Source organism: Nicotiana tabacum, chromosome 4 (genome assembly GCF_000715075.1).
Source record: "Nicotiana tabacum cultivar K326 chromosome 4, ASM71507v2, whole genome shotgun sequence".
In the NCBI taxonomy this organism is placed as follows: Eukaryota; Viridiplantae; Streptophyta; class Magnoliopsida; order Solanales; family Solanaceae; genus Nicotiana; species Nicotiana tabacum.
In genome coordinates, this window is record NC_134083.1 from 77,974,341 (window position 1) to 77,993,910 (window position 19,570).

At 36.2% G+C, this 19,570-nt stretch overlaps 1 protein-coding gene across 1 annotated transcript; it reads right to left on the bottom strand.

The window, feature by feature from the left end:
* Window positions 1-12,248: 12,248 nt before the first annotated feature.
* Window positions 12,249-15,307, bottom strand: LOC107795964 (acid phosphatase 1). Its single transcript, XM_016618673.2, has 3 exons — window positions 14,613-15,307; window positions 13,974-14,183; window positions 12,249-12,624 (listed from the first exon to the last, which is right to left on the bottom strand). The coding sequence occupies exons 1-3, from the start codon at window positions 14,999-15,001 to the stop codon at window positions 12,447-12,449; spliced, it is 777 nt and encodes a 258-aa protein (XP_016474159.1). The 5' UTR covers window positions 15,002-15,307; the 3' UTR covers window positions 12,249-12,446.
* Between the last annotated feature and the right edge of the window lie 4,263 nt (window positions 15,308-19,570).

The following is a 19,570-nucleotide window of genomic DNA, read 5'->3' on the forward strand; positions in this document are numbered from 1 at the left end:
TGATGGTCGAGTGAGTGCTTACTCGAACTCAAAATAAAAGTAGCCTATAGGCTTAGTAGTCGAGTGAATGATTCGAACTTGAAGTAATGTAGCCCGTAGGCGTAATGGTCTAGTGAGTGCTTGCTGAAACTCGAAAAAGCAGCCCGTGGGCTTAGTAGCCGAGTAAATGATTCGAACTCGAAGTAATGTAGCCCGTAGGCGTAATGGTCGAGTGAGTACTTGCTCGAACTCGAAATAAAGTAGCCCATAGGCTTAGTAGTTGAGTGAATAATTTGTACTCGAAGTAATGTAGCCCGTAGGCGTAATGGTCGAGTGAGTGCTTGCTCGAACACGAAATAAAGTCGTAGGCTTAGTAGTCGAATTTATCTTAACTCTATTTGTGTAATAAATCTCCAAATAGAGGAGTTTTTCTTGGATATAAGATGTAGGTAAAGAGGAGAACTTTCTTTGCAAGTCACTATACATGTGTTCATGTTTCGCGCCTGGGTTCGGGCCAACTACATGAGCATGGTTCGTTTTGACCATTTGACTCTTACAACTTTTCCTATTGGAACCCCGTTGTTGCGAAATAACTTTCTTGCATCAGAACTTGATATACTTGAAGGCTAATGCCCCCTAGTATTCGAGGTCGATTGTAAAGAGGCCTCGGATACTGTTGCAAGTGCAACACGATCTTTGGTTGCCTCGTTAAAAACCTTGCCGAAAAACCCATTTGGGATAAAACCGGTCAAAGGAAAAAAGAGTGCAACGCGTGCTTTCAGACCTATGGTAAAGGATCCATCTTAGCTCCTGCTCGAACTTCTGCGGGGGTCAGTTTTGAAATGTAGACGAATATGAAAGGGTCATACCTTAGTAGTAGTATCGTTTTAGATGTGACACATTCTAATTGCTTGATAGATGTTTGCCGTTTACAATGCCGAGCTTGAATGATCCCTTTCCGACGTTCTCGAGAACCTGATATGGTCCTTCCCAATTTGGTCCTAGTTTTCCTTGGTTCGGATTTCGGGTATTGATGGTGACTTTCCTTAGCACTAAGTTCCCGGGCTTGAAATGGCGGAACTTGGTCCTTTGATTATAATATCTTTCGATTCGCTGCTTTTGGGCGGCCAATTGGACGAGAGCAGCTTCTCGTTTTTCGTCTGATAATTCGAGGCTAGTGTTCATAGCCTCGTTATTTGATTCTTCCGTCGTGTATCAAAATCTGGTACTGGGTTCGCCGACTTCGACTGGTATCAATACTTCGGACCCATATACTAAGTAGAATGGGGTCCCCCCCGTACTGGATTTCGACGTCGTTCGATATGCCCAAAGGACTTTAGGTAGGATTTCTCTCCACTTTCCTTTAGCGTCGTTCAACCTCTTCTTTAGGTTTTGAATGATGGTTTTGTTCATTGATTCGGCCTGTCCATTCCCACTGGGGTGATACAGTGTTGATAATATCCTTCTTATTATGTGGTCTTCGAAGAATTTTGTCACTTTGCTGCCCATAAATTATTTACCATTGTCACATACTATTTCGGCGGGCATCCCGAATCGGCATATGATATGATCCCATATAAAGTCTATAACTTCTTTCTCTCTTACTTTCTCGAACGCCTGTGCTTCAACCCATTTAGACAAATAGTCAGTCATAAATAAGATGAATTTGGCTTTACCTGGGGTCGATGGCAGAGGGCCGATGATATCCATTCCCCATTTCATGAATGGCTATGGGGATAGGACTGAGTGAAGTTGCTCTACGGGTTGATAGATCATTGGTGCAAACCTTTGACATTTGTCACATTTTCAAACAAATTCCCTCGCGTCTTTGCCCATATCGATCCAATAATACCCTGCCCTGATTATTTTTCGGACTAATGAATCGGCACCGGAGTGATTCCCACAAGTACCCTTGTGCACCTTGCGTAAGATGTAATCGGTATCTCCTGGACCCAAGCATGCTGCCAATGGTCCATCGAATGTCCTTCGGTATAACGTTCCATCTGAAGCCACCGTGAATCGAGCAACTTTAGTCCGTAAGGCTCTTGAATCTTTAGGTTCTGATGGGAGCTTTCTGTCCTTTAAGTATTCAATATACTTATTTCTCCAATCCCAGGTTAAGCTTGTAGAATTTATCTCGGCGTGACCTTCTTCGATCACGGATCTCGAGAGTTGAACGACAGTCCCCGAGCTCAAGTCACCTTCCTCGATCGATGATCCCAAATTTGCAAGTGCATCAGCCTCACTGTTTTGCTCTTGTGGAACGTGCTGTAAAGTTCATTGTTTGAAATGGTGCAAATTAACATGTAGTTTGTCCAAATACCTTTGCATTCTATCCTCTCTAATTTTGAAGGTTTTGTTTACTTGACTTACCACCAACAGAGAGTCACATTTGGCTTCGATGACTTCTGCTCCCAAGTTTTTAGCTAGCTCGAGACCTGCAATTATGGCCTCATACTCGGCCTTATTGTTAGTCAACCTGGAAGTTTTAATAGATTTCCTAATGGTGTTACCTGTGGGTGGCTTTAAAACTATGCCCAACCTGGACCCTTTTACGTTCGAGGTTCCGTCCGTAAAAAGGGTCCATACCCTCGAGGACGTACCCGATTTCAGCAGGAATTCTTTTTCGACTTCGGGTACGAGGGTTGGTTTGAAATCGGCCACGAAGTCTGCTAAAATTTTAGACTTGATGGCTGTACGGGGTTGATATTCAATATCGTACTTACTGAGTTCGACGGCCCATTTGGCCAATCGACCTGATAGTTCGGGTTTGTGCAAAATATTACGAAGTGGGTAAGTTGTTAATACGCATATGGGGTGATATTAAAAGTATGGTCTTAACTTTCTAGAGGCGCATATCAGTGCAAATGCCAATTTTTCTAGGTGTGGATATCTAACTTCTGCCTCTCCTAAGGTTCGACTTATATAATAAATAGGAAATTACGTACCTTGCTTTTCCCGAACTAGGACACCGCTTACTGCGATTTTTGATACTGCCAAATATAAGTAAAGTTTTTCGTCTACTTTTGGAGTGTGAAGTAGTGGTGGGATCGACAGATATTGTTTTAATTCCTTCAGTGCATGTTGGCATTCCGGGGTCCAAGCGAAATCGTTCTTCTTTTTGAGTAGGGAGAAAAAATTATGACTTCGATCTGATGATCTCGAAATGAATCGGCCTAAGGCAGCAATTCGTCCTTTTAGCCTTTGTACAACTTTTACGCTGTCCACGATGGTGATGTCTTCGATGGCCTTGAATTTGTCGGGGTTAATCTCGATTCCCCGGTTGGATACCATGAAGTCGAGGAACTTGCTCGAACCAATCTCGAAAGCACATTTTTCGGGGTTGAGCTTCATGTTGTATTTCCTCAAAATCTCGAATGTTTCCTGCAAATGGGTCAAATGGTCCTCTGCGCGTATGGACTTAACTAGCATGTCATCAATATAAACTTTTATTTATTTACCTATTTGTTCTTCGAACATTTTATTTACTAGGCGTTGGTAAGTAGCCCCCGTATTTTTTAGTCACATTATAACAGTATGTTCTATATTTGGTGACAAATGAAGTCTTTTCCTGGTCCTTCGGGTTCATCCGGATTTGATTATACCCGGAATAGGCATCGAGAAAAGTGAGGATCTCGTGACCGGTCGTGGCATCGATCATGCGATCGATGTTGGGTAGTGGAAAAGAATCTTTGGGGCATGCTTTGTTTAAATCCTTATAGTCCACGCACATTCTAAGTTTGTTTCCTTTTTTAGGCACTACAACTATATTGGCTAACCATTCGGGATATTTCACCTCCCGAATGGACCCTATCTTGAGAAGTTTGGTTACCTCGTCTTTTATGAATGCGTGTTTTACCTCGGACTAGGGTCTTCTATTTTGCTTTACCGGTCTGAACTTAGGGTCCAAGCTTAGCCGATGCGTCGTTATGTCCGATGGAATCCCTGTTAAATCTAAATGGGACCAGGCAAAACGATCAGTGTTATTGATAAGAAATTGAACGAGTTTCTTCCTGAGTTCGGGGCTCAACCCCATTTCCAGGTATACCTTTCGTTCGGGCCAGTGCTCGATTAGTGTGACTTGCTCCAATTCCTCAATTATTGATTTGGTGGCGTCGGAATCATCGGGAATCATGAAGGATCGGGGGACCCTCTTATCATCATCTTCTTCGATCATCTGGTTATCCGGTTGGGTCGAAGCCGATGTCTGTGATTGTTATTTGTTGTCTCGTTCTACTTCTGAGCCCGATCCCTTTATTGACGAAGGCGAGGATATTGGTTTCGCTTCCTCGATGGCAAACATTTCTTTTGCGATTTGTTTGTTCTCCGTACACTGTTTGGACTCCTCTCGATGTTGGGAATTTGAGGACCTGGTGTAGGGTCGAAGGTACAGCTCTCATGTTGTGAATCCATGGCCTTCCGAAAAGGGCGTCATGTCGCCGTCGATCACGTGAAACTTCGTTTCCTGGATGGTTCCAGCCGCGTTTATTGGTAGAATTATCTCGCCTTTGGTGGTTTCACATGCCAAATTGAATCCGTTCAGAACCAGGGTTGCGGGTACGATCTGGTCCCGCAGACCGAGCTGCTCTACTACCTCCAATCTGATGATATTGGCCGAGCTACCTAGATCAATCAACACATGCTTAACTTTAGTTTTATTCATGAGTACGGATATTACTAGCGCATCGTTATGAGGTTGTACGACCACTTCTGCATCTTCATCATTGAAGGACAGAGTTTCTGTGGGTGTGTAATCTTGAGTTCAAGATCGCTTTTCTCTCACAATCGATGTTTTAGTGCGTTTAAGCACTGGTCCCTGGGGGGTATCGGCACCGCCGATGATCATGTGAATGACGTGTTGTGGCTCTTCCTACTCGTTTTGCTTTCCGAAATCCCTGTTTTTGAAATGGTTCCTCGCCCTATCGCTCAAATATTCCCGAAGGTGTCTTTTGTTAAATAACCGGGCTACTTCCTCTCTTAGTTTCCTGCAATCTTCCACTCTGTGGCCATGGGTGCCATGATATTCGCACATTTGATTGGGATTCCTTTGGGTAGGATCGGTCTGCATGGGTCGAGGCCATTTAGTGTCTTTGATGCGTCCGATAGCCGACACGATGGCGGATGCATCAACGCTGACGTTATATTCTGATAACCGAGGTGCTTCTATAGGATCGACATATTTATCAAAGCCACTCTTGCTCATAAGTCCCCGAGAATTTTGCCCTCGATCAATCCTTCGATTGTTCCGAGTGGTATTGCGTGTTGAATCGTTGTTCATCCGATCTGCGACGTACGGTTGATATCGGTTTCTGTTCGATCTTTGTTCTCTGTCGATCTCTCTTTGGTTTTTAGTAGCTAACCTGTTCTGATGCATGGATCCAAACGGAGCTCCCAACTGGTCATCTTCGACCCTAATTTTCGACTGATATCGGTTGTGTATATCTGCCCAAGTTATTGCTGGATACTCGATCAGATTTTGCTTCAGCCGACGTGACGCTATCGAACTTTGCTCGTTCAACCCTTGGGTGAAAGCTTGGACGGCCCAATCGTCTGTGACCGGTGGAAATTCCATGCGTTTCATTTGAAATCGGGATACGAATTCCCTCAGCATTTCATTACCCCTTTACTTTACTTTGAAGAAGTGTGATTTCCTTGTTGCAGCCTTTATGGCACCAGCATGTGCCTTTACGAACGAATCTGCCAACATGGCAAAAGAATCGATGGAATTTGACGGCAGATTGTGATACCAAATCATCGCTCCTTTCGAGAGGGTCTCCCCGAACTTTTTCAACAACACGAATTCCATCTCACCGTCCTCTAAATCGTTACCTTTGATGGCACATGTGTAAGAGGTGACGTGTTCGTTAGGATCGGTCGTACCATTATATTTGGGAATTTCGGGCATACGGAATTTTTTGGGGATCGGTTTTAGGGCCGCACTCGAGGGAAAAGGCTTTTGTATGAATTTTTTCGAATCCAGCCTTTTTATCATTGGTGGAGCCCCCAGGAATTGATTGACCCTGGCATTGTATATTTCCAATCTCTTGTCATTGGCTTCGACTCGTTTTGTGAGTTCCTTGAACAATTTAGTAATTTCGGGAGTGGTTCCCGATTCTTGCTCGTTTGATTTCACTATGGCTGGCTCCGTTCTGAAGCTGATTTCTCGAAGCTGATTGGGATATGGCCTGCTTTGTATATGAGTTTGGCTATGCAATTGAGCTATCGCTACTTGTTGGGCTTGTAACATCTCGAAGATCATACGTAAGCTGACTCCAATTTCCCCCACGTTATGGGTGTCTCGAGCTACGGATCGAGTACCGCTCTGAATACTTTTTTCCGGTTCGGAAAATTGGTTTGCCTCAAGAGTCACTTGCGAATTGACATCTAACGGTACTTTGATTCGAATCTCGGGTACTTCGATTCGGGCCTCAGTGCCATCGTCAAGTGGCCTTCCGGCCCCGGGTAACAAGTTGTTGGTTTCATCTTGAAGGCCGGCTTCGTGGTCGATAGGTAAAGCCATTGCTGATTCGAAGTTGTAAACAAGTGTGTATTGCAGATTTATATCAAACAATCACTGTTATCCTTAGCCTTACGGTGGGCGCCAAACTGTTTACCCGAAAAATCGGATAACGTTAAATTTGTATATGGTTCTAAGGATATGTGATACGATTTGATACAAATCGTATAGAGAAATAAAAATATGTGTATTCTTGACTATGAGAATGGGAATAGTAAGCAAAAAGAATGAATAAAACAAAGCAAAACAAGCACAAGGAGATATCTTTCAATATCAGAAGTGATATTTTGTTACAGTGTATTCTCCGTCGTCTATGCTTACAAGGATTCCCCCTTTTATAATAGAGGGATTCTACTTTATTTATAATAAAATAAAATATATAGCGGAGGACCCATGATGAATTGTCTCTTCCTCGATTCCCGCCAAGATTCTCTCTCTTAGTGCGGTCGTAACGGCTCTTGTTTGTGAGCTCGACACTGGCTCGAACTCGTTATTGGGTCGAGCCCTCGGTTTTGGCTTGAGTTCGACCTCCGGGGTGGGTGTAGCGCATTTCTAACCTCGAAGTAATGCCTTGCAGATCGATTTGGTCACGGGCTCGATAAAAGTATCGAGCCGACTCCTCGATCAGCCTTCGGACTCGAGGCTCGTTTGTACTGCCTTCGGAACTCATCCCAAAATCCCACTCCGGTTGCTTACCATTTGAACTCGATCGAACGTAGGAAAGCCGAAATCTATTTCGACCCTATACAGGGTTATATTTTAGTTCTTAAAAGTCTACAAATTACAAGACATAAGTTCTTGATTTGGTGAGTTTTCTTTCTTTTTTCTTTTTCTTTCTGAAGTTGCAACTTCTTTTGATAACTCTTTTTGTCTTGCCAAATTTGGAACCTTACTGTTGAGAAACTTCCAAGGTAGGTGACGGCAAGGAAGGAATTATTAATGTGATGAAAGTAATTAATAGGTGACATTATTTTGATTATGGATGAGTTTGTTAGGAAATATAAATATCAAACTCGCTATAAATGGGATGCATAATAAGCTACTTGCATGACATCTCTTCTAACACTATGTTAGATATATAACCATTTTATAACAACACAATAAAACTTTAAAGCATGTTATAATCATTTCGATAAATGATTTCTAATCAATTACATTGGTACCAAATATATAATTGACTAAAGTTCTCCGTATTGATCCATAAATAAAATCAAGATTGTAATTTGCATACCCAACTCCCTCAGTCCATCTAGAAAACCACAAGAATTAAGAGAAGGATGAGCTATGGTTAGATGTGAAGCAGGAAGCAAATGCTGTTGACCTAAGATATTTGCTTATAATACAAGCATTTATTGTGAGAAATTTGTTGAACACTTACATGTACGTTCGATTAATGGTTAATTAATGATATTAAAGGGGAGCCCGATGTACTAAGCTCCAGCTATGCGCGGGGTCCGGGGAAGGGCCAGACCACAAGGGTCTATTGTACACAGTATTACCATGCATCAGGGCCGGCTCTAACGTTATTCCAAGTAAGGCTTTTGCCTTAGGCCCCCAAATTTTGGGGGCCCTATTTTTATTTTATTTTTATAGAAATAATAGGTTTATAGGTATTTAAAAAGTAAAATATTTAATACTTTTCATACAAAAGTAGAGTTTTCCTATAACAGTTGCCACAACGAAAAATAGTTTTTCAAGATTATAATTGATAAAATCTTGCCTGAGATTAACAATGTCTCAAGATGGTTTAAATGAATTGGCTATATTATTAATTGAAAAAGAATTATTAGAAGAATTCAATTATAAAAAAATTATTAACAACTTTGCATCTCGAAACGATAGAAAAATAAACTTCAAATAAAAATATATATCATACCTTTCTTTTAAAAATTTAGGCCTCATATTAAACTTTGGCTTTAGGCCACACATGTGTTTGAGCCGCCTCTGCCATGCATTTCTGCAAGAGACTATTTTCACGGTTAATTAATGAGATTGAAGATTTTAAAACAATACTCCCTTAGGTTCAAAATAAGTGATTTTTTGGTTATTTTCATACATATTAAGAAATTCACCTTTTAACATTAATTAGCAATAAAATTGACCATATTAACCTTTACTATCTCTTCACATAAATTCATTGGAAATATAACAGATATTCCGAGATTCTTTACTCGAAAGGCAACTTTGAAAAAAAAAAATTAATTCCTTCTTGATATCTGAAAAAATTAAATATTATGGACCACATAAAAGACCAAAATATCAATTAAAGTAGACCGGAGAGAGTAATAAAGAGCAACAACAAAACCAAAAGCATTTTATATGAGTTGAAATGGATATATAGTATCTCTCCCTTTTCTTATTCAGATGTTTCGAATTCGAGCTCCGAAAAAACAAATTGCGTGTCCGAATTAATCGAGCCACAAAATTGATACCGGACACCGGCTATAAGAAAAAAATGGTTAACGGCTAAAACCATTTTAACCGAGCCGTGAGAAAATAGTTTGGCAATAATCATGAAGTTGCATTGGCTTGGACCAGTAGACTGATAGAGCAATCACAGAAAATGATGTCCTATATAGCGTTGAAATTTAAGAGTAAATACAATTTTGACTTTTATACAATTTTGCCTGCTGACTTAATCCTTATTCCCTACTCAAACAAAGACACCGACATTAATATGTAATGTTATTGAGTGTCAACTGTTGACGCATCTTTGAAATAGGCTTTAAGCTTATAGAAATAGACTTTTGATATAGGTTTTAGTTAAGAGCTTAGCCTTCACTTTTTCTCAAGAGGCAGGCAAAGAAGACATGATATCCTCAACTTGAAAATAAATTTGGAGATCCGATTCCAGGACAAAAATTAGTAAACAAATTAATCAAGAAATAGAGGCGTACATAAAGATGCTAGTGGCAATATCAAATTCCATATCCCATATATATATATATATATATATATATATATATATATATATATATATATATATATATATATATATATATATATATATATATATATATATATATATATATATTGGACGGTGGACGTCATTATATTATCACCATAAAAGTTTGTTTCCGCCGCATAAGAAGAAGAAAAAGAATAGGTCAAAAACAGGCCTGACTCGGACTACTAATGACCTATGCTCGCATCCCTAATAATTTCAATAAATACAAAGTCAACCTACTTTTACCCTAGGGTTGTCTTTAACATATGTCTATGTTCTTGTTCAGAGCAAATTAATTGGTTGATTTCACGGATTGAACTCGTGGTTGATTTCACGGATTGAACTCGTCATCTTGCTATAGGTATACGCATGTCTCTTCATCAAATTTAATCATGTGGTGAAACATAATTGTGACTCTTGGATTGTGGTCATGATAGTTCAACAATAGTGTTACACATTGGATGGGAAGATTAGCATGAGCATGTACAAACCATCTCAAGCTCAATAAGGCTTTCTAAAGACAAAATTACCCATATCTATGTAGCACTAAGCATCAATCGTGCATTCACAATGCAATGGTCAAACTCGTAGTCGAGAAGCATCGTATTTTGACTCAAGATCTAATCCATTTAATTACTTTCAAACCGAACCAAACTTACGTTAGCATGAGGTTCAAGAGTTGTGCCTTTTGATTCCTTCTTACTCGCACAAGGTAGGAATAAAGTATGCATACAATCTACTTTTCCCATAACCCACTTATAAATCATACTAGGATAATATAGGTCCATCATGATTTAGTGTTTTAATATTTCATAATTCCAACTAATCAAGATCAATTATCATGCTTTTCCTAATCTCAGTCATCTTAATTCTTATCCGAGTAAAATCGACGTCTGATTATCAAGAATTGAATTCCGTGATCAGTTATAAGATAAATACCATTTCAAGAAAAAATTTATGCTAGGAACATCATATATTCTGATTATTATAAAGAGTTGAGTTGTATTCTTCTAAAGAATAATGTTTTATTTTAGGGAGTTTTACAGATGGATTTGCAGTCGTACATACCCTATATTTGTGTCACCTTTTAACATATACCCTATTTTTTAAAATTATTGATTTGTTAGCCATCTCAAAAAAAATCCGTAATAATATGATAATTACACCCTTGACAAAAGATATAAAACGACCTCCTCCACTTCTCTCAGCAACTTTATAAAAAAATCAGAAACTTGTCCAGATTCATCTTTAGAATCACACTTGCATGAAGTTGTTTCACCTTGAAGCTAAAACTTCATGTTAATGTAGCATGAAGCTGTTTCATGTTGAAGCTAAAACTTCATGCTAATGCATGCTGAAGTTATTTATCCTGCAGTCTATAGTTTTGTCATGAATTTTATCCGAAACTTTAGTCTAAACATGCTGAAATTATTTAGTTCATTTGCTAAAATTTCAGACTAAACATGCTAAAGTTATTTAGTTCATTTGCTAAAATTTCAGACTAAACATGCTTAAGTTATTTAGTTCATTTGCTAAAACTTCAGACTAAACATGCTTAAGTTATTTAGTTCATTTGCTAAAATTTCAGACTAAACATGCTTAAGTTATTTAGTTCATTTGCTAAAACTTCACACTAAACATGCTTAAGTTATTTAGTTCATTTGCTAAAACTTCAGACTAAACATGCTTAAGTTATTTAGTTCATTTGCTAAAACTTCATACTAAACATGCTTAAGTTATTTAGTTCATTTGCTAAAATTTCAGACTAAACATGCTTAAGTTTTTAGTTCATTTGCTAAAATTTCAGACTAAACATGCTTAAGTTATTTAGTCTTGTAGTATGTAATTTTCTAATGAGTTTTTGCTAATGCATGATGAAGTTATTTAGTTCATTTGCTAAAATTTCAGACAAACACATGCTGAAATTATTTAGTTCATTTGCTAAAATTTCAGACTAAACATGCTGAATTGTTTTAGTTCAGTTGCTAAAATTTCAGACTAAACATGCTTAAGTTTTTGTCTTGCAGTATGTAATTTTCTAAAGAGTTTTTGCTAATGCATGCTGAAGTTATTTAGTTCATTTGCTAAAATTTCATACCAAAACATGCTGAAGTTTTGTAACGCAGTCTACAGTTTTGTCCTGAGTTTTATCTGAAACTTCAGTCTAAACAAGCTGAAGTTTTTTAGTTTATTTGCTAAAACTTCAGCCTAAACATGCTCAAGTTTTTGTCCTGCAGTTTGTCAATAGTCTTTTATTAAAGAAGGGCAAAATCATCTTTTAAAAATACTTTTAACAAAAAAATGAATACGGATACAAACAAAAAAATAAAACGGATATAAGTTTATAAAAGGACGACCAAATAGGGCGCCCCATGCAATTTTTCCAGTTTTACATGACACATCTGTTTGAACCTTTATATCTTCAGCATCGAAATTGATTTAAGTTAGTTGCAGGCTTGCAGTTCCCATGAGGAGTGTTAGCTCTAGGGCAAGCCGGATCTGGCTTTCTTTACTTTTCTTTCTTTTCTTTTGTTACAAAAATAAATAAAAAATTTATCCACTCTCCCTTGACCAAATTTAACATTGTTTTGGTAAGCACTAACAGGCATGGGCGGATTTATAGGCAAAAATATGGGGCATGTGCACCTATGATCTCTCCGCAAAATTAGATATTTTATATACATATTTTTTAAAATTGGTATAATATTAACTGTTGACACCTATGCTCAAATAAGGTTTAAAAATGCACTTGGTTGAAGGTTGAATTAATTACCAAGAGGAATAAGGATCAATGTCCATTTAATACATATAACAGGATCAACTTTCATAATAGAGGGAATTCAGATTTTGTCTTTGCCAACCTATGTTAATAGCAGTATAAATGATAGCCGGTATGACACAGTATCTTAGTTAATTCATCAATTTTCTGGTGCCCAAAGAATTACAATTCCATTATTTGCAGCAGCTTAGCCACTGGACAGAAGAAAAATATTGGCATTCATGTCAAGGAATGTAGTACATTGGGTTAGGAAGCTTGAATGAGCGAATAGAAGCAGAGGAACCCAACAGATCACTCCACTGATCTCCAGAGTTGCCCACTATTCTGAACCCCTCTTTTACCATCTCATCCCTTTTCTCTGATTTATACATTGTGGCTGATTTTCCATGGTCCTCCGAACCCCTGCATAGCACCATTAACAAACATTAATCCAGTGCACATGTTCACATTTTGTTTTCCCCACATGGAAAACTAAGTCCAATCACTCCAGGATTGCGCACATCTAAAGAAAGCCCCAAACCCACTCTTACACCAAATCTATATTTCTTAGTATCCTTTCTTTGCAAAGACTACTATCTGTATCCAAACCCCAACAAGTTAACCACATGCTGTTCTTCAGACTTTGACATCTAAAGAGAAGAGAGCAGAGAGCATTGAAGAAAGACAAGGAAAATATTCATGCTAATGTTTATCTTCATCTTGCATTCGACCCACCCCTATGAACTTAGATGTGATAAGTAATTCAAAGGCGCCCAGAAGGATATCTTCCAGATTAACAAAATAATGGCCTTCTTGAGCGGGGTAAATTTGGTCAACAACAACAATAACTATACCCCCGGAGGGATAGGGAGGTTGTTTCCGAGAAAAAATTGGTCAACTAAAAGACAGAATTAAATCTACTTAAGAAGGGTTCACCTCACCTAGATTAAAAATATGTGCTGGTTGTGAAGTCAAGGAAACAAGTTGCAGATATCAAAAGATTACACGCTCAGAACTACAGCATAAAGCACTATTTCCAGAGTCCTACAAGGAAAGACAATGCATAAGATTATTTTCTACTTTCCTCTGGTGTTTTATTGTCATATTCCATCCAATAGTTGTGCCTGAGGATTCTATCTACTTGATAAATCATCATAAGATAAAATCATCTTTTGGTTTTAGCACCTATACTTTAACAAGTTATCCACTTGCTAAGGCTTCATAGCTAGGTCTCCAAATCTTTTGCCATGTAAATATCTTGCTGGACTAGGAATTATTTGACCTATACAGTTTTCAGAAGTTTGGTTCCTTTTCATGCCTTTAGAGCTACCTAGTACAGACCAAGTAGGGTTAATCATATTCCTGGAAAATTAATTGCAGCATGTAGAATTCCCTGGATTGATATCAGAGAGTCTAATATATACAACCATAACCTGAACAACCAATTGAACATGACAAAGATGCACAAAAATTAACTGATTTCAGCTAATGGTGAAGTACTACTCATCACACTTTCCTCTAACTAATTCATTCTTATGGAGGACCAATTTGATTCTTCTCAAAATTACTATGATTGTGAATTAGATAAGGGCTTTACAAAGTATCTCTAAATTGTCTTAAATGACAAACTATTTACTATAAGTAGATCTAAATAGAGCAGAATAGGTACAAATCAACATATAATCAATCATAGCTAATTTCCATTTTCAAAGTTTCCGGCAATAAATGGACACAATTCTATTGATATACAATCTGATGCCACTATAACTCACCTCAGTATAAGCTTGTCCCAATCCTGAAAACCAGCATTCATCAAATTCTCGACTGTAACAATTCTGTGTCTTTCACTACGCCCAGTCAGCAAGAACACTTTGAATCCTAGCCTCATAACATCTTGATAAAGCTTCAAACTTGACCCAATGGCAGGCGCCACTCCTTTCTCAACCCATTCATCAAATTTCACACTGTCAAATACCTCCAACCTACAAACAACCCCCAAGAAAACCATTTCACAAAATCAACAAAATTTATCAGTAGCATACAAATGTACATAGAATTATGCTCAAAATAAGATCTCATATCAACATTCAAGTTGTCCCAAAAGCTTAAGTATAACTCCGAGTATAATAACAAAGTTCCTTTTTTTTATCACTTACTCCCTCCATCCTAATTTATGTAGCATATTTTCCAAAAGAATATTAGACTTCCATATTTAGAAATAATTTAATTTTAAGCTTCTCATTTTTTCTTATTAGACCACAAGTTTCAAAAATATTTCTTTCTTTTTATACTTTATGTCCATATCACCCCATAAATTGGAAAAGAGGAGTACTAGAAAGACAACACAACACTGCCATTTAAAATAAGAAAATTAAAAACCCCAATCTTGAAAAAAGTTATGAAAATCATACCCATAGCCATGTTGCGAATAATAGGGAAGATTTGAAAGCAAAGTCTCATCAACATCAAAAACCCAAACATCTTTTCCATCTCCGCCCAATTTCATGCTTTCTGCATAGGTTCCAGCTTCACTTGAAACTCTATCAATGTCCAACTTATAAGCCCCACCATTAATATATTGCCTCACGTAATCGGCACATTCCTCTGGAATTGTCTTCCATGGGCTTAAATTATTAGTCTCCACAGCAAACCTCCAACTCGTACACTCTAACTGAAGTTCATCAATAATGGTTTCCTTCAATTGGGGTTCAGTATTTTCAGGGAACTCAACAATTAAGGTATTAAGATTTTCATGTCCAAAGGCGAAATTAAACAGAATCAAGAAAATAAAAATTCTCATTTTTTGGGTATTTCAAGAAAATTCACGCAGGTCCTCCTTATAGGGTAGGAGGAGGAAGGGGGGTTACTGTATATATACAAAGAGAAAAGAAGGAATACGTAGAGTTGCGTGATGGGGTTACAATTTTTTGCAGAGATTCGATTCTGTATATTCTTTTCTTGATTATGGATAGGAAAACTTAAGATAGTAGTAATAGTAAAGCTTTGTGTCTGCGAATTCGATACAGATGGATAAAAGAAACAAAGAGGAGAGAAAGGGAGATAATAAGAAAAGAACAAGGAAGGTTGTAATGGGAAGGAAAGCTATGGTAGTAAAGTAAATGGAGTCAAATGAGATATACAGAGAATATGTCATACGCGTATCAGGTGTGGGGCCCGTGGGGATTGGTAGGCCAATGAGATTGCTTCATTGGTTACGGGGACGTTTAGTCAGTTAGGTGCGATCATTCATATATTTGCCTAGGACTAGGATTCAAAGTTTTGTTTCTGTTTTTGGTTTTCTCTTATGTTTTTAATTACTTGGAGCTAAGGGTCTACTTCATCTTTGTGCATCCATGATATAATTAAAATTATTTTTAAAAAAGAGTTAATTTTTTTCCAACCCAAAAACAAGGGAGCATATGATATTCAATACGTTCACTTTCAGAAAATAAATTCTTTTGTTTTATTTTTCTACAATGATGTTTAATTGGACACATTTTAAAATTATCAAAAAGTATAAGAAGTCATTTTTAGAACAAACTAAAATAGAAAGAATTATAAAATAAAATTGATGAAATATCATAATATTTTATTTATTGAAATACTAAAGTCGTATCTTATGAATAAATAGAGTCAATTGTACAATAGACAATATTGCCTACGTGGTAATGATGCCCAATCTTATAATTAGAAATAATAAACTCAACAAAGATTGTCATCGAATCTCACACAAAGTAGGTGTGTGTTAAGGTGTTAAAGTGTGTGCAAATTTGATAATTCTTAATGTAATCTCCAAACAAAAGAGTGTTTGTTCAACTGCTTCTAAAGTTACTCCTAAAATTACTATTAGAACTAGGTTAGAAATTTTATTGAACACATTGAATGCAAGTAAAATGGTTTGATTTCTAATAAGAGAAGGACCAGAGTTGTAACCTCAATATGGCATAATTAGTTCATGGGTGTATTTAGCTTGCCTAAATATTTTGGAGTAGTGATTATAGTCCAATTGTTAGCTACCCGCTAAACTTTTCCCACTCTAGCAAGCTTATCCTTAAAAAGTTCTTCCAAACCCAAAGAAATACATTAAAGGGATTTTTATTTTCCTATACTACATATGAAACTTATTTATCCTCCATAATCAAGTTTTAACTTAATTACAAGAGCATAAATAATTTACCAATTATATACAAATTAGTATTTATGCGTATTTCTTTATATTATGAATTGAATAAGGAATCAGTTATTTCCCCTCCCTCCCTCCGTCTCTCTCTCTCTCTCATTCTCTGTTCTTCCCCAATTTTTCTTCCTTCGCCTTTTATCCTCTTTTTTTATCAATGAATTTCAATTGTTTTTAATATAGAGTGTTAATTTAGCAATTTCCTTTCATGTTGCATAATTGGTGTTCGAATTGAAATTGTCAATCAATAAATTTGAAGGTGTTTGATTCTCCACCATTGATAGCCATTAAAAAGCTTCAAAGCTTTGAATTCGAATTTGGATTTTCAAAAACTATTATTTGCTTGGATTAGGTGTTGTTGCAAACAATTAAAAATATTTTTTGGAGTTTATATCTCAATTTTGAGGGTGTTTGGTAAAGATTAGACTTGATTTTGGCTGAATTTCATATTGAAACTCGACGAAGAAGAACACATGACATACAATATACTTACCAGATTGTATTAAAGTTGTATGTAAATTGTATTTAAGTTGTATTCTGTTGTAATTATATACTATTTTTTTAATTTAAATGATATATGAAAGTTGAAAAATAGTTGTATAATGTATGAATCGTTATATGAAATTTGTAGAGAGGAAGAAGAATACACCGCTTACAAAATATATAGAAATCATATACAAAATACATACAAAAGACGTATTGTATAACAATTGTATTTAAATTGTATGATGTTGTAGTTGTATTTAACTGGGTAGAAATGATGTATGACAATTATAGATAAGTTGTAAATAAGTTGTATACTATATAATTTGTTGTATGAAAGTTATTTTTACTATGTATGTTGTTGTAGATATTCAAATTTTCATTAAATTTGTACGAAATTTATTTTTAATCTGTATGTTAATGTACCATACATTGTTCTTTTCTCAATTGATTTATTAAGGAAAGAAAAGTAGAGAATGAATTCCAAATCGACTCATGTGCACTAATTCATATTTGTTTGAACTGAAAAACTTGAATATTGATGGGAACTGAATGATTTGGTGGAAAAATTTCGAGTTTCACAATAAAAGTGCCATCGCCGCATTTTGGAAAAATTGAATTTATGTGAGATTTAAATTTTGTGTGAGAATTTAACTGGGTGGCATAGATTCTCGTTGAAAATACTAATACAAAGTAATCTTAAGTTTGGAGGCGATATATTACAAGATATAAGTGATCGGTTTCTGATCCTTTTCTTATTCCCAAACTGAGTTACACTCCTACTAGTTCAAATTTAATAGAGTATAAAAGCACTCTAATCACTCAGATTAACGTTAAGAAATCACTAAAAGAAAATTGACCCAACATTTAATCCTTTTTTCTCATTAAATTGGGATTCAACGGAAAATTAAAAGAAAGACCGAAACTGTTCCCCACTGCGAGCGACGATGTGCAACACCGGGAAGGGATGTTAAACAGCTAGAAGGAGTCTTATTAAAAGAGGAGTGAAAGAAAAAATAAGAAAAAGATGCAACTAAATCCCCTAAATTAAGGCACTAATAATGAATTGTATATAATTTGTAAGTAATCCTTGTTTAGGGCGGGTAATATACAAAATCAGGACAATTTTGGTAAATAAATTTTAAATATTATATAGGAATTAAAAAATCTCTAAGGACCCCAATTGATAATGACCCAAGTAGAAATCTTTCTATTCCTTGTTTTATTCCTTGTTTGATTTTACTAATCAAGTTTCATTAATTCCTAAGTAAGTTTAAATTCTTACTACTTGTTAACTACCCAATCTAACTTTTACTTTTTCATAGTAAGAAATAGATAATAGAGGGCTCAATCTAGTGTATGTAATCACCAAATTAGCGTGAAAGCATGAAAATAAGTAGGTAATCACAACCCAAGTAATAATACACAATGAATATCAAATGTCTATTCACATTAATACCATAAGAGTCTATAACCCCAGCTATGCTATTCATGCTAAAGATAAAAACTACAAGTTGATTTAAGAAGATAAACATAATTAAAAACTAAATGAGTAAGAAAATTCAAACTCTATGAAGATTCCAAATCCTTACTAAACTACGTTAATAATTGTTGTCTTACACCAAAGGATAAAAGATGATTGAAGAAAATTAATAAGCTAAGAATCTATTTATAACAGTGTGAAAGTCCTGACAAAAATGTCCCTAAAATGCTAAATCTTGGAGCCAAAAAGAATTTGTTTCCACATTTTTTGCTTCTCTTCAGTTCAAGTCTTGTTTCGGGTGTTTTTCATGAACTGAAATGGTGGAGCTGAAACTTTTTCGTGGGCAGAGTTTTAGCTCTTTTAGGTATCCAAAATCGTGGAGCCAAAAATATTTGATCTTCAGGTTTTTCTTCAATCTTCTAAACTTCAATACTTAACAAATTCTTCCTTTTTAGCCTCAAAATCGGCTCCACGGTTATGACACACGGGCACGATTCTTTTGCTTATTTCAATTTTCCAATTCTTCAATCATTTATTCCAAATTATTCCTTTTTATTAAATCATTCATCAATTGTTTTATTTAGGCTCAGACACCTGAAACCAATTAAATTTAGTTAGTTAAGGCTATTAAATCTTATTTAAATTACCTTAAAACTCAAGAAAAGGTATGAATATCACATGGCAATTAATAGCTAGGTTGAATAGTCTCAAATTCACTAGCAAATGAATGTGGGACCAACAATCCAGTAGATGCATGATATATGTTTGCTCATAAACTCTTGGAAAACCATGATTGATTTGTATATATATTCTCACCTTATCAAATCATTTAACCATGGTAAGTTGATATAATTCAGTATAAATATCCGATGCAAACAAATTTTGGTTGAGTCAGAAATGGTGTTAGCTGGCCTCTTCAACATGTTTCCATCAGAGTAGTAGGACTTTAAATTTAATTTAATCTACCTTTTTGAAAACCTTTTGGATAAAAGAAAAGTTAGTGCAAATGAAAAAGATATTTAATTATTGTAGTTTCTGAAGATTGTGAACGTTTTGCAGGTATAAGTAGATTTCTTTTTTTTTCCAAGTACTTCAAAACACTCCTCCATGCAAATCTTTTACTTTTTTTGTATTCATTTTGCCAAACACCTTAACCAAACAACAAAGAGTAGCCCTCAACTAGAAGTGAGAAAGTTTCAGGCTTTCGCTGCAACCATAATGTTTAT